At 46.3% G+C, this 15,316-nt stretch overlaps 1 protein-coding gene across 1 annotated transcript; it reads left to right on the top strand.

Annotated features, from left to right (window-relative positions):
- The first annotated feature begins 1,434 nt into the window (after nt 1-1,434).
- LOC127332480 (ACT domain-containing protein ACR4) lies at nt 1,435-5,282 on the top strand. The gene is made up of 8 exons (XM_051358784.2): nt 1,435-1,600; nt 2,198-2,282; nt 2,376-2,421; nt 2,513-2,627; nt 2,723-2,802; nt 2,872-3,465; nt 3,550-3,654; nt 4,114-5,282. Exons 1-8 carry the CDS (start codon nt 1,597-1,599, stop codon nt 4,450-4,452), a joined length of 1,368 nt encoding a protein of 455 aa, XP_051214744.1. The 5' UTR covers nt 1,435-1,596; the 3' UTR covers nt 4,453-5,282.
- The last annotated feature ends 10,034 nt before the right edge of the window (nt 5,283-15,316 follow it).

Below are 15,316 nucleotides of genomic sequence, written 5' to 3'. Positions count from 1 at the left end.
TTCGTGTATAAGGCCAATTCTTGTTCTTCCTTCCATGTATATCTTCAAGTCTATCTCAATCGTGGCCCACCTCTGACTCGGTCAAATTCTGGTGATAACACGCAAATATGATGTTTGGAGAAGGGCTTGTAGATCTAGCATTTCCCCGTTCCATTTGACATTTCATTTTTAGTTTTCTTTCAGTTATGTTTGGCATGATTTTGATGAGTTTGTGTCTTTTAGTTATTGGTTTGCATGCTCAATTTAAAGCTTCACAAGTTAAATACCAAGTAAAACCCTAGATAGAGATTCTTTGATACTTCACTCATGCAAGAAAAACTCGCTCTCTATTTTTTATGAAGTAAAAAATATTTATTTTAATACGAAAACAATGGCACAAGCTTTGGAGACGGAAAAGCGAAAAGGACAAAGTATTGAAAGCCAAGAAATTACGTGCACAAAAGCCACATTCTAGATATGTTTTTATGGGCCTATATCCTCGCGTGAAGTAACGCTTTCACAGTGCTAGCGACAATTGAGAAAAAATGAAAAAAAAATGGTGTGATCAACATGCCACGTTTGAAATTGTCGCACCTAGCCTTTCATCACTGTTTTCTTGTGGAAGGAGGGAATGCCTACATGTCTAGCATGTGTACACTCTTGCCGTATTTAATCAAGGGGTACAATTCATTCACAGCTAGATTTGTCCTCTTGTTTCTTGAGTTGTGGATTGAATTATATTTGATCTTGTGTGACATGTCATATGTGCAATGTTTGTATGTTTATAACTCCTCTTTTATGACGACTTTTTTTGTTATGGCACTCCCATGGCACACAATGCTACCTCTGAATCGGTGGTTGTAGCCACATTCAACGAGCCACAGACGTTAGTTGGACTTCCACATTGAATGTGAGAGGTGAATTACCGTCCCGTACTCCCACGACCGAGGTATTCCTGCTATTTCCAACCTTGAAAATCGCATCGTAAAAATAATCACGAAAAGGTCCAGGAGAAAATATTACATTGATAGACGGCGTATCGATGATATCACCAGAATAATATTCCAAACACACCTAACAGACAAACAAAGATGCAAATATAGCAATGAATATTAGCTATAGCTCATATTGACATGTGAATTCGACCCATTAATGCTATAAACAGCAGTTTATCTTTTCCTTTTTATTCCTTAACCTACATAGAGCATATTGTATTGAGTTAGGTGCTAAAACAGCTATGATCTTGACTGTTGAGGCATGTAATATTGTTATTTCAATTATAATTTCACAAATTTAGCAACTTTTAAGTATGCCAGATAGTATGGGTCCACCACCGACGGCTGGAAATGCATCTCGGGTGCGGTACATGTGTGCTGCCTTCCTCCGAGTATCCGGTTGACAGCTGGTATCCCCGCCGTCGTATATATCGCCTCCCATTTCCGCCTCCTTTCTTTCGTTCCCAGCGCGTCGGGCTGCGTCTGGGTTTCACCGTTCAACCAAGAAAAATAGAAATTTGCGGGGTTGGTGCTCTCTCGCCATTCCTGTGACTCACAACACCAGAGGGAGAGAGAGAGAGAGAGAGGGGGAGGGAGGCCTCTCTGCCTCCGTGCTGCAATCATGGGTATCTGCTCTCCGCTTCTTCTTCCTCCTCCTTTAGCCCAATCCGTGCTTTGCTGCCGGATTCCTTTGTTCCCTTTTTTCTGTTTGGTTCGCACGGTCGGTGGGGTGGCTCCGGGATTGGTTCCTTCCTTTCCTGGCGTACGGCGTTCTCGATTTTTCTCATCGCTTAACTTTTGCGGGCGCTTGGAATTCAGGGATTTCTCGTTTCTGGCTGTTGAGGATCCTGGTTTATCGCCTTCTTGGAAATATTGATCGAATTGCGGAGGAACGGTTTCTTGCATAACTGAAAATTTTCCGCAAGTCCCTTTAGACTCTCCACTCCTCTCTAATTAGATTCTGCGTGGGTTCGTAAATATCCCCTTTAGATTCTTCATTTAAGAAAAAGAAAATCGATGACTGTTTTTTTCACTTCGATAACTGAAAATCGATTTGAAATCGGTAAAGAACCCGATTTTGGGTTGATTTTTCTCCGCGCAATCATCATGTGCACAAGACGGCCTAATTTTGGATTTCTCCCGTAAATTGGATTTATGTGGCACATTTACATGCGTTTTAATTGGGATTTTCTAATCGTTATTTCTCTCTATGGATGGAGCAGCATTGACAGATGGAGATGCGAGTTCTTCTTCGTGCGACGGCGACGATGAGTACCAGAAGTTTATTCAGAAGATGAACCCTCCAAGGTGCCACCGATTTCTCAACGCCCATCAATTTCAGTACTGCAAACTTATTCAATGCTAAATTTTCAAGTGGTATGTATGTATATGCCAATTCAGGATCACTATTGACAACACATCGTCCGCAAACGCGACAGTTGTCCATGTAAGTGCCTGCCAAATTAAGGACTTCCTATAGTCTTGCTCTTGCTTGTTTACTGAATACGATGAGATTTTTTTTTTACTGAACTGAATAGGTGGACAGTGCAAACAAGTACGGGATTCTACTGGAGGTAGTGCAGGTTCTCACTGACCTTAATCTCATGGTCAAGAAAGCTTACATATCATCTGACGGGGGATGGTTCATGGATGGTAGGGTGTCAATTTTGTAACTGCTATTGCAACTGGCACTTCAAAATGATGCCAGTTTTTTTTTTCTAAGTTGCTAAATATATATATTCCACCAGTGTTCAATGTGACGAATCAAAATGGGCAGAAGATAATGGACAAATCTGTGCTGGATGAGATAGTGGAATATATTCATAAGGTGATTGTTCTCATCCTAGTCCAGTTCTTTATTTTTTTCACAGCTGAATTTACTATTGTTTTCCTGCAGTGTCTCGGCGCTGATTCCTTCTTTTCTTCCTCAAAAGCGAGATATGTTGGAGTGGAGCCTTCCTCTGACTACACCTTGATAGAGTTAACTGGAACTGACAGGCCTGGTCTGATCTCAGAAGTGAGCGCGGTGCTCACTGATCTGGAGTGCAATGTGGTAAATGCAGAGGTCTGGACTCATAACAAACGAGCAGCAGCAGTAATGCAGGTCACTGATACAAAAACTGGGTTGGCAATCTTAGATACAGAACGGCTACGCAGAATCAAGGAGCGGCTTCGCTATGTGTTCAAAGGAAGCAACAGGAGCCAAGATGCCAAGACAACGCTTATGATGGGGATAACCAACACAGAGCGGAGGCTGCACCAGATGATGCTTGAGGACCGGGATTACGAAAGGTACGATAAGGATAGGGCGAATGTCAACCCGACACCAATGGTCTCAGTCGTTAATTGGCTCGAGAAAGGTTATTCTGTGGTGACAGTTCGGTGCAAGGATCGACCAAAGCTCCTCTTCGATACAGTGTGCACCTTGACAGATATGCAATATGTGGTTTTCCATGGGAGTGTGGACACCGAGGGCCCCGAAGCTTACCAGGTACGGAGTAATATCTTAACTACTGCTAACATTTCAGCCTCTTCTAATATGCTTCTGATCTTTTATCTTGGCATGGTTGAATAGGAATATTACATTCGGCATATTGATGGGTCACCTGTCAACTCCGAGGCCGAGAGACAGCGAGTTATCCAGTGTCTTGAAGCTGCTATTGAGAGGAGAGTATCCGAGGTAATTGGCCAATGGCTGCACCTTATTGATTTTCATTTCCTATGTCCCCATCGTCTATGTTGCGTATAGTTTGCTTAGCCTTGGGCGGATAGAAACTTCAATGGCGTGCTGCATCACAATAGGAAATAGATTGTGGTTGGAGAGCTGGCATTTTGCATTGTTGTCTGCCACACTTTACTGATGAGCCACCGTCGCTGTCTTGAGTCCTTTCTGTCTTGATGAAGCACATGCTATTTTCTCCAGTGTACAAGAGTGGTGTTGACAAATAACTCAAGCATGTGTGCATGACAAACACAATTGTGCATGTTCATCTGTGCAGTAACCTGGTACGGTATTGATGTATGTCAGGTGTCAGATCATATGAATAACCACTAACTATTGCATGACCATGTTAAATTTTTTTTGATTATGAATTTTGTAAAAAGATTTTTTTCCAACAACTGTGTATTTGACCTGCAGGGCCTGCAGTTAGAACTGTCAACAGGCGATAGAGTGGGACTGTTATCAGATGTAACACGGATCTTCCGCGAGAATGGCTTGACAGTCACGAGAGCGGAAGTGTCAACTAGGGAGAACAAAGCGATCAACACTTTCTATGTTCGCGACGCAGCAGGGAGATCAGACGTCGATCTGAAGACACTAGAAGCTATACGCGAGGAGATAGGACAGACGGTGCTTCAAGTAAAAGGGAACCCCGATCACCTGAAACAACCCCCGCAAGAGTCGCCTACTAGGTTTCTCTTCAACAGTCTGTTCAGACCAAGGTCGCTGTACAGCCTAGGGGCGATCAGGTCCTGAGCTCTGAAAAGTTACGTTCGATCGACGGCTACACAAGCAATGCATGCCCGTAGCACATCTTAGAGTTCGCAGTGGTGGTCTTAGGAAAGGCAGAGGAAACAAGGTGCGGCTGTGCTAGCAGATCATCAGAGGAAGAAGAATTGGCTAAGCTGGCATGTACAGAAGCAGCAGTTGGTGAACCATCATAGAAGGTTCTTTAGAAGCAAGAGCATAGTTGTTTCAATTACCCCCAATCCAATGTCAGTCCACAAAGTACCTAGGCTGATTGTACTGGTGAAAACGGTGCTGGTTTCTATCCATCCATGATCCACCGGCCTACATTCATGTCCTAGTCAGTTCTCTCGCAGTATATGTGTCTCACCGCTGGAGCTGGAGCTGGAGCAGGATGAGCAGTGACGGGTTGTGGTGTCTGTTGACTTGGCTTGCTTTGCCCCTTGGGGATCTTTACGGAATTACTGGGTGTGTCCAAGGAGTATCAGGACCGACGTTGATGGCTCGGTGTCGAAGACGACGACGGTGATGGTGACGGCCGCTGTCATTTGCGCTGGGCGGCAAGCATATGGGGCAAATGGGTGCCAGCTCGGCAGGGTCCTACGTGCAGGAAAATGGAGTCCCCTCTCACCCTGCACTACTTGTTGGCCAAGGCGTACGGATGTCCCCATCATGTTTTGCAACCTTTTGGTCCTGCCATGTCATGTCTCGTTGCCTAGTTCTAGTGGTATTCCGTGTATATATCTTTGCCTAGTTTTGTACATAGTTGAATGATATGCCATTTGAAGGAACGTTTGTGCGTCCAGAAATGTTGTAATGCAACCTCTGTTTCTGCGCTATGTTTTCTTGTGCACATGCAATTCGACAGAGAAATCAGGAACATTCAAATGCAGGCTGATATGAACACGGCAGGCTAGAGCACCTCCCAACCAATTGAAAGTACTTTCGGCTTACAGGAAGCATATTTCACATCATCTCACAGGAATGGCACTGTTTACGGCGCAGAAACTGATAGTACATGTCAACTGACAATTTGCCGTCGCTGCCAATAATCGCTTGAAATCGAAGGCGGTGTGAGCTGTGATGCTCTGTTGTGATGGTCCGAAGCAACTTTACATTGGGATCTCCGATCTTGCTGCTCTCACGCCACACACATTTTCAAGTATTGTTATCAAGTCACAGAAGAAATATGATCCCATAGAAAATGCTGCAACATCGATCATAGTATTTTCTATCTCTGTTTCCTTATCATACATGATGTTTCCTTATCATATAGGAAGTTATATATTGATACTTTTGCAGAAGTCCTTTCCAGATGTATCAGTATCTTTCATGTGAAATAACCTGCCTATTTAAGAATTATGGGTGACCTATTTTCCCATGTGGGGTAATAGGTTATCTTGTTGAATCTGGAGACAAGCATGGTCAAGGTTATTGCTTGGTTTCGGAAGACCCGCGCGTTTCTTTCCTTCCAAATTTTTCATGAAACCAACATTGCAAGAGAAGCCATGGCCTTCCTCGACTCTTCCCTTTTGTGGATTACTTGAACCCGCCAATCTTTGACGGTATCGATGGGACGCCAATCCCGTGGCTCAATGTCATGGAGACCAAGCCAAACTTTTAAGGAGAACCAAACTCTAGTGGTGAAACGGCACTGAAAGAAGATGTGACTGGCCAATCTCTCTTATTTTCCCACTACAGAAAGCTATACTAGAAAGATTTGAAAAAATGTACAATTATCTAAAAGTCCATGGCAATATTTGTGACTCCATGCACCATAAAGTAAAAAACTTGTATCTCTGGATACCGAACTTTTCACTACCCAGTTTTGTACTGATTTCTTATATTTGCAGAACCCATTCGATCATTTTTCTTGGGGGTGTGGGGGGGGGGCTTTTTTAAAAAGAGGATTGTCGACTGATGCACAGAACATAACATCCATGCGTTTCTTCAAATTCTTCCAAGAGGAAACATAACATATTTTGTGAGTCGGCTCTCGTAAGTGGTTATGTATGTGTAGAGTGCTGTCTGAATTTTCGCGAGAAATTTCCAACCAACGGAAAGAAAGAAGGGTTGCATTGGAAAGACAATATTAGAGTTTTAGTTCTCAATATTGTCTTTAGATTCACGTTGCTATGTTGTATCTGTTAGCTGCTTCTTTTTTGGGTTTCTCTTCGTTTTTTTTCGATAAGGTCCGCTTTATTACTCAAAAAGTTTTAAGTAATGCACCCAGCCTCTGCATAACCGGGATGCACGCGGGGGGGGGGTTAAAAGAGGATTGTCGACTGATGCACACAACATAACATCCATACGTTTCTTCAAATTCTTCCAAGAGGAAACAGAATATATTTTGTGAGTCGGCTCGTAAGTGGTTATGTATGTGTAGAGTGTTGTCTGAATTTTCGCGAGAATTTTCCAACCAACGGAAAGAAAGAAGGGTTGCATTGGAAAGACAAGATTAGAGTTTTAGTTCTCAATATTGTCTTTAGATTCACGTTTCTAGTTCTCTTCGGGTTTTTTTTCGATAAGGGGCGCTTTATTACTCAAAAAGTTTTAAGTAATACACACAACTTCTGCATAATCAGGATGCACACAGCCGTTCCGAAGTCTAGGAGCCAACAAAATGCGATAAAAAAGATAAAAGCCAACTACTATGACACTCCGTTGGCTTCAATTCTCTTACTATGCAGCCACCCATGTTGGGAAATAAACTTCGTGGCCGTGTTCTCCAATCGTGTAGACACCTCCATAAAGAGATCCTCCAAACGCTGAAGTGGTGACCATGAACGGAGCAAAGCCGTACACCGGTAGATGACCTGCATAAAAGAAGATTTTTTGTCATTAAAAACCTTGTCATTCCTACATAGCCAAAGCGACCATGCAACCGCAATCGGTCCCACTCTGATAATCGTTTTGTACCTAGAATCCACCCCATTAAGCCAATTGCCAAAAAATGTTTGCAATGCTATGGGGAGGATATAAGGTGGAACCTATCTGAATGATTAGCAACACGATAGTCGAAGAAAATGTGTTTTATTTTCTCTTCGTTTTTGCCATCTCGGCAGTTTGTACCCCTATTCTATTGGAAAACGCTCTCCTTCCCCCGGGGGATCGCGCGAACCGATCGTCCGCCTCGCTGGCACCGGCTGTCGCTAGGCCTAGAGAATCTGGAGAGATCGGGATGGTTGGGGGCCCACCACGTGCATAGTCTTTATCTTCTCTCTGCCCAAAGGCTGCCGTCTTCGACACCCATCGTAGTGACCGCAGCGCCTCTTCTCCCTCTTCGCCTGATCCTCCGCCATAACCGTCTCCTGGCGGCCATGGGCTACCTTTCACTGCGCCCGTTGTTTGCTACCGCACAGCCACCACGAGGCCGAGCTCCTCTGGCCGCCATAACTAGCTACGGCCGGCCTCGGCGGCGATGCTACCGAAGGCGGCGGCGCGCTACATCCCTCCGGTGGTCTGCTACCAAAGGCCGGCGGCGCTGCAAGCGGGGAACGCTGCTATGTCCGGCCGTGGCGGGCTGCTACCAAAGGCGGCGACGCTCTGCAAGCGGCGGGGAAGCCTTCTACGTCTGGCCGGCGGATTTGTTGCAAACGGCGGTGCTGCTACTTTCCCCAGGGGCGGCTGCTACCAAAGGTCGGCGGCTCTGCTCCAAGCGGCGGCGGTGCACACTCGTCCGTGGTCCGAGCTGCTACCAAAGAAGGTCGCGGTGCTACCATGGGAGGTGGCGGTGCTACCATGGCGAGCACGGATGCTACGAGAAGAAAGGCATCGCTGCTACCATTGGTTGCGGCGTTTTACGCTGCCGGAGGTGGGATCTTGCAAGGCGGAGGTCTCGCCGGAGTTCGGAGCGGAGGTGCTACCAACGAACGATGGGTTTGCTACCAAGGAATGAAGGTTGTGCTACCCAAGGAGTCGACGTCGCCGGTGAGCCTGCCGATGCGGCGGAGGTGCTTTCGGGCAGCGCGGTGCTTCGTCGTCGCGGCGGCAGCGATTCCGGGAGGCGCGGTCTGGCCTTCGTCGGCGACGGCGATTCAGGAGGCGCGGTTGGAGACTTGGAGTGTTTCAGTCGTGGCTTCGTGGGATGTTTTTTTCCTTTTTTTTAAGGTGCGGGAGTGACTCACGATGTACGGATTGGATGCATGGCAACGAACGGCTGGCGACCCGGGGGATCCGGGATTTGATCCCCCGGGGGACGCTCAGCACGCCCCTATTCTATTTCAATGAAAAGCAGCCAATCTGCCTTTTCGTCAAATTTTTTTTGTCTTTGGGGTTTTACCCTAAACCCGCTTTGCAAGTGGTGGCAAGGCAGCATGAATCTTGGCGGGAGTGGCAGTACGTACGATTGATAACTGAAACCAAACCCAACAAGTTGGAGCCAATGAGGGGGCAGCAATGTGACTATGTGAGTCGTCCGTCCCATGTACTCCTGTGCTCATAGGACCAAGTAGGACACTCCGGTAGCTAGATGGCCGGCCTCTGCATAAACATATGGCACTGTGCGTCTGCCGCGCACCGGCGGCACCGCAGAGCGGCCATAGGCATGCGCGATTCAAGTGGCCGCGATCTTCGACAGTGCGATGCCTTTTCTTCCGCTCGCTGCTTACTTGTCCCCATGGTTGGTGAAGATGGGAAACGTTTCCTCCTTTGACAGATAGCACTAGCAGTGGCGGTCGGTGATAACATAATAATTGATCATCGGATGATCGATCCAGGGTTTTATTTCGAAGACCAGCTAATTAGCGTACCAATCAAGGCGAATCGATGTGCTAACAAACCTTTTAAGATCCAAGATCCCCAGCCCTCCATATGGGCTCCCCTCTTCTTCTTTTCTGCCCTCTCTGTAGGAGTATAGCCAGGGAAATTATGGAAAGGTAAAGTGCCAAACACAATCGAATCTTCAGCAGACACACCAATTCAGAATAGCTTGCCGGATGCAGTACAGTACTGCAGATATACATGCAGAGATGGTTGCTGCAAGCTTAAGCAATGTTGCGACACGTGATAGTTGTGCAAGCTAGTGAAAAGCTGGGCTGGTCCTTCGCATGGAGTGGGGTTGTGAGGTAGGAGTATGGCCCTGGACCCTGGTACCAATCTCAAGAGGGAGCAGAGGAGTACAGTACTCCAAGTGACTATTAACCACGAAACCAAACAAAACAAGCTGAGCCTATTAGGGGGCAGCAATGTGTTGTGTCGCAGAAAACTCCTGTACAAACTTTCATGTAGGGGGCTGTGGCTTGGCCGGTCTCTGTGCATAGACATGTGGCGCTGTCTATTTCAGATTGCACAGCAGCCGTGACGCCATGTTTTCAAAGCACAAAGAGTTCTTGATGAGATTCGCGCTACGTCCCGTGTTGAGGCGTGTACAGTTGGTTGCTACGACACAAAAGGCGTATTGATAGTGTGGGACGAAATTTGTATTCCGTGGAAGCAGGTTTCGTGGCTGTTAGCCTGTTTTAAACGAGTTTCGGACCACTTTTAACATTTTATTTGATAGCCTGAGCTGCGTCGAGTAAATTACATAAAAGTACCATAATTAGAGTTAGGTTAAGTGTTCAGTACCAATTTTAGTATTTTTTTGTAAAATATTACAAGACCGAAGCAGATCGTACAAATCACACCAATAATAGTTTGACACAGATCTGGTGGCAAATCTCAAGTTGGCAGCACATGTGGCGGCGGTGGCTGCTCAATCCAGTCGGCCAGAGATTGGGTGGGGCAATGTTGCCAGCGATACATGGGTGCAGGTTGCGACGGCGGGGAGGAACCTTTGACGGCCGGGGGTAATGTGGCTTGCCCCCGGGCCGGGACGGGTTCCCGTGGCGATGGTGGAGGCCTAAGATTCGTCAGATTCTTGAGGGAAGGAGAGACAACTAGGAGGAGGAGAAGGGGAAAGAAGATTAGGGGCCTAGCATGTGGGCCCCACCTCCACATCAGCTCTATGTCCATACCAATCAGGCCTCCTGTCAAAATGGTTTTAGACGGGAATTAGCGCAATTAGTGACTTCATTCCTTAGAATTGGTAGTTTTTTTTTAAATAACAAAACAGGTACCGGCATGTTAACCTAGCTCCAAATATGGTAGTTTTATATAATTTACTCGGCTGCATCCAGTGGTACGGAAGTGTCATGGAGAAGAGAAGCCGCAAACATGTTAGATGAAACACCACTCCATCAACATATCCCTCCAGTGATCATGTGTTCCAAGGAGATGCCCCCAAGAGGGACACCGAAAGTGGCGCCGTCGTCCAATCGGGGAGACTCGGATATAGGGTTTCCCCATAATATCTTGGCTGAAAGTGGGAGTTCATACCAAAGACACCCGAGGCCACAACCATTGTCGGCTCTAACCGCATCGGAGCCTACCTCTCACCAGACGACCGCTCGCCTCCTTCCCGCAATGCAGCCACAGGGGCCACGTAGTTCGCTAAGGATTTGGCCGGAGAGGTGACCAAGCCATCCCCCCCGTCGTCGAAGAGATGCCACATTAGTGTACATCGCTCCCTTGAGTCCCGGGCTCTAAGTAGATGCAAACCATGACTCCAACTGTTGTCTAGGGACTCCTCGTGCACCCCAGCTAGTGCCTCTAAGGAGGGAATGACGCCATAGCATAGTGAGTGCCTAAACCAGCAAGCTGGATCTGAGGTTTCCCCCATCGCACGGGAGGGGGCATGAATAAAAAACCCTAGATGATGCCTTCGAGAATTGTGTTCGTCCAAAATCACATAGGTATTTCTTCCAGCCGTAACATTAGCCCCACTGTCCAAAAGAACAAGCCAACTGGAACCAACTGTCGGACACACCACCGATGCGAGGCCAACACTTGTCACCAGCGAAGGAGGTGATGACCCCCACAAGAATCATCCAGGCTAGCCCAACAAGCTACATGTCCTTCTTCAATGTCCCCGTGTTGGTCTGGAGGATGCGGCACTCATATGGTGGCGCCAATCTTCTCCCTCCAACCACAACCCCTCGCCTAGCCTCATGCTGCAGTTGCAGCTGCCCCTCCGCTTGACCAAATTCATCTAACGGAAGGATGTGACACCCATACCGGTGCCATTCATGTCCTCACATTGCTAGCCCATCGTGAAAGATCGAGATGTCGCCTAGAGGGGGGGTGAATAGGCAATTAAAACTCTTACAGATTTGTCTTGTAAGAATGCGGAATTAAACTAACATTTAGATTACAAGCACAAACCCTAAATATGCTAAGCTCAACTAAGTGTAACAATAGCAACTAGAGCTAAGCAAGATAGGCACAAGATATATGTAGCACAAGTGATAGCAAGATATATGTACTTCAAGCACAATGGCTATCACAAGGAAAGAGAGCTCGGGTATATCAATAATCGAGGCACGCGGAGACGAGGATGTATTCCCGTGTTCCCTTCCTTTGCAAGAAGGTACATCACGTTTGGAGGAGTGGAGGTCCCACGAAGGATTCCCCGCGCCACGAAGGCTCACCCTATTCTCCGAGCCACACCCACGAAGGATAATGTCCCTTTCCTTATTGTTAGCTTTTCCTCCACTCCGGAGATGGCAAGCTCCACAACCACTTCACATGCTCCATGAAGGAGAAGCCCGGGCCCCTTCACAATCTTCCACGAAGAGATCACCGGGGCACCAACCAAGCCAACTAGGAGGTCTCCCTCCAAGAGTAACAAGCTCACGGTCTCTCACTCCAACTAATCGTGGTGGAGAGCTCAACACTATGCAATGATGCAAAGCAAGAACACTAGAGGTGTTCAAGTCCTTCACACTCAAATCCCACCCAAGAAACAAATGCTAGGATGAGATTGGAGAGGAAGAACAATGGGAAAAGTCAACAAAAGACTCCAAGATCTAGATCCAAAGGGTTCCCTCACTTAGAGAAGAAATTGATTGGCGGGGATTGTAGATCTAGATCTCCTCTCTCAAATCCTTAAGAATGGGCAAGACTCATGGGAGGAATCAAGAGGGGAAGGTAGTTCTTCGAATGGAAACAATGGAGGTGAAGAAAGGGGAAGAACTAGTCCAGCTCAAGGTGGAAGAAAGCTATTTATAGCAAGGGAGAGAAAATAACCGTTGGAGGAAAAGGACACACAAAAATCGCGCAGAAAAAATAACCCAGCCGGTCCACAGGCCGGCTGACCGGAATCTGAGCTGAGGAGGCCGGCCTGGAATCCGGCCCAGTCGGAGCAGCAACCGGATGGGGGTCGTGGGCCGCACGGTGGAGATTGGCCCAGCCGGGGCAAGCTGGCCGCGGTGTGGGCTGCACTGTGGAGAGAGGCCCAGCCGGCGGTGCGCCCGGTCGGGCCGAGCGGCGCGCTGGGCGGTCCGACGCCAGCCGACACCTGGGCCGGATCCGGCCGGATGGGCCACTGGATTGGCCCGGCTGGCATCAGCGCCAGGGCCGGCCTAGACCGGGTGGGCCGGCGTGTGGGCCGGCAGGCTGGTCGGCCGGTTGGCCGCTCCTTCCCTTTTCTTTTTCTTCTTATCCTTTTCCTTTTTTTATTTAATAACAAAAGCTCCCGAACTCCGAATTGAATGAAACCAATTTTGTTTGAGAGATAAGAACAAATGCTATCCTATGGAAAGTGAAAACACAAGAATCTGTAGGAGGGGATTTTATCATGAATATAAAAGGTAGAACCTTATATCATGAATAACCAGTAAAATCACCCAACCTTGAAAATGCCATAGAGGAGTCATACGAACTCCGTTTTCGATGAACTTGGGCTTGTTGTAAAGCAAGCAACAAGCTCAAGAACCTCACACAGAGAAACACCAAGAAGCAATAGGGATATGCAAAGGATTGAGCTCCCTAAGACGATGTGATCAAGTTACCCAACCGAAAGCCCCTCTTAATAGTGCGGCTATCTATCCTATCATCCGATCTCCCATCAACCACCTTGAGACCGGTAAAAGGAAAACCTATCAAGGCCATACCTTTGCCTTGCGCATCCCGCTTGATCTTGATGATAGCTCTTCAACCTCTACTCAAGCCGGAATGCCTCAACTTGATCATCGTTGCTTCGTGAAGACTAACAAATGCTCCCCCATACACCATGATGGGAAAGCTCCATTGATGCACATCTTCACATGTCCATTATCACCAAATGGATGGCAATCTTCAAGTATGTGATCTACTTGAGATGCTCATCTTGAATTTGCACGACTCAACCTTGTATCTTCTCATACTCTATCATACTATCTTGAGATGTATAAATAATTCTTCACTTGGAATAAAGCTCTCAAGATCTTGATCATCCATTGCTTATCACATAAGATAGAGTATGGCTAATATTGAGTTCCACATAAGAACTCCATCTTCATTTCTTCTTCTTGATCATATCACATATATATATATATATATCTTTAAATTGATGATCTTGATGCCAATACACAAGGTGTATCTTTATCTTCATGGCATCCATACTTGAATCCAACACATGGAATACAAGTAGTACCTATGGAATATTACTTCATATAAACTCAATGAAAACATTAGTCCATAGGGGTTGTCATTAATTACCAAAACCACACATAGGGGCAATATACCCTTACAATCTCCCCCATTTTGGTAATTGATGACAACCACAATAAGAGGGTTTATATAATGAATATTAGAGACAAGTACACAACTTATCCGAGAATAAGTTGCATATAAGAGGTTGTATTTGATATGGTCAAGTAACACAAAGCTACTATCCCATATCAAAACCAACTCTACTCACACAACTACAACTAATGCAAGGGATGTGAGTAGAACCAATATATATATAGAGCAAACTCCCCCACAATGTATGCACGTGTGATGAACATGAATTCATTGCATACATTTTCAAGATAAACCTTTGGGACAATTTCCACTATATATATACAACCATGCAAGACATATAAATATAGAATGCATGAGAGGCAAAACTGAAAGGACACGGATGTCGGCTAGAGGGGGGGTGAATAGGCGATTTAAAACTTTTACGAGATGGGCTTAACAAATGCGGAATAAAACTAGCGTTTACTTTGTCAAGCCCAAAGCCTATATACTATAGTTCACCTATGTGCACCAACAACTTATTCTAAGCAATGCAAGCAACTTATGTGATAGCAAGATATATATATATATATATATATATATATATATATATATATATATATATATATATATATATATATATATATATATATAAAACTTCAAGCACGATGGCTATCACGAGGTAAAGTGCATAAGTAAAGAGCTCGGGTATAGAGATAACCGAGGCACACGGGAGACGAAGATTTATCCCGAAGTTCACACTCTTGCGAGTGCTAATCTCCGTTGGAGAGGTGCGGTGGCTTAGTGCTCCCGAACGCCACAAGAGGCTCACCTTGAGGTGTGGTTGCTCGATGCACACCAACGCCACAAAGGCCTCACCCCAAGATGCGGTACTCACACCACACACCGAACGCCACGAAGGCGCCTTACCTAAATCTCCGGTGACCCTCGCCACAAAGGCCTAGGTCACGGTTCCACTAAGGGATTTCCTTCGAGGCGGAAACCGGGCCTTACACAAAGCTTGGGGCACACATCCACAACTTAATTGGAGGCTCCCAAGAAATCTCCAAAAAGGCCTCAAAGCCGTCTAGGGTCCAAAGACCCAAGAGTAACAACCTTGTTGCTTTGACTTCCACGAATCACCGTGGAGAACTCAAACCGATGCACCAAATGCTATGGCAAGAACACCACAAAGATGCTCCAATCCTTCACTCTCAAATTCCAACAAAGCTACTAAAGCTATTGGGGGAATAGGAGAGGAAGAACAAGAGAAAAACACAAAGTTCCCCAAGATCTAGATCCCAAAGAATCACTCACAAAGAGATGATTTTGTTTGGTCAAAGAGTGGATCTAG

This window comes from Lolium perenne, chromosome 4 (genome assembly GCF_019359855.2).
Source record: "Lolium perenne isolate Kyuss_39 chromosome 4, Kyuss_2.0, whole genome shotgun sequence".
NCBI classification, from domain to species: Eukaryota; Viridiplantae; Streptophyta; class Magnoliopsida; order Poales; family Poaceae; genus Lolium; species Lolium perenne.
This window is presented reverse-complemented; position numbering and strand designations above follow the sequence as displayed.

What these genes read in the sequence shown, in the direction of transcription:
- LOC127332480 (XM_051358784.2), top strand. An exon ending in CGGGGGATGGTTCATGGATG is followed by an intron (nt 2,628 to 2,722) that starts GTAGGGTGTCAA and finishes ATATTCCACCAG; the next exon opens with TGTTCAATGTGACGAATCAA. An exon ending in AGGGCCCCGAAGCTTACCAG is followed by an intron (nt 3,466 to 3,549) that starts GTACGGAGTAAT and finishes ATGGTTGAATAG; the next exon opens with GAATATTACATTCGGCATAT.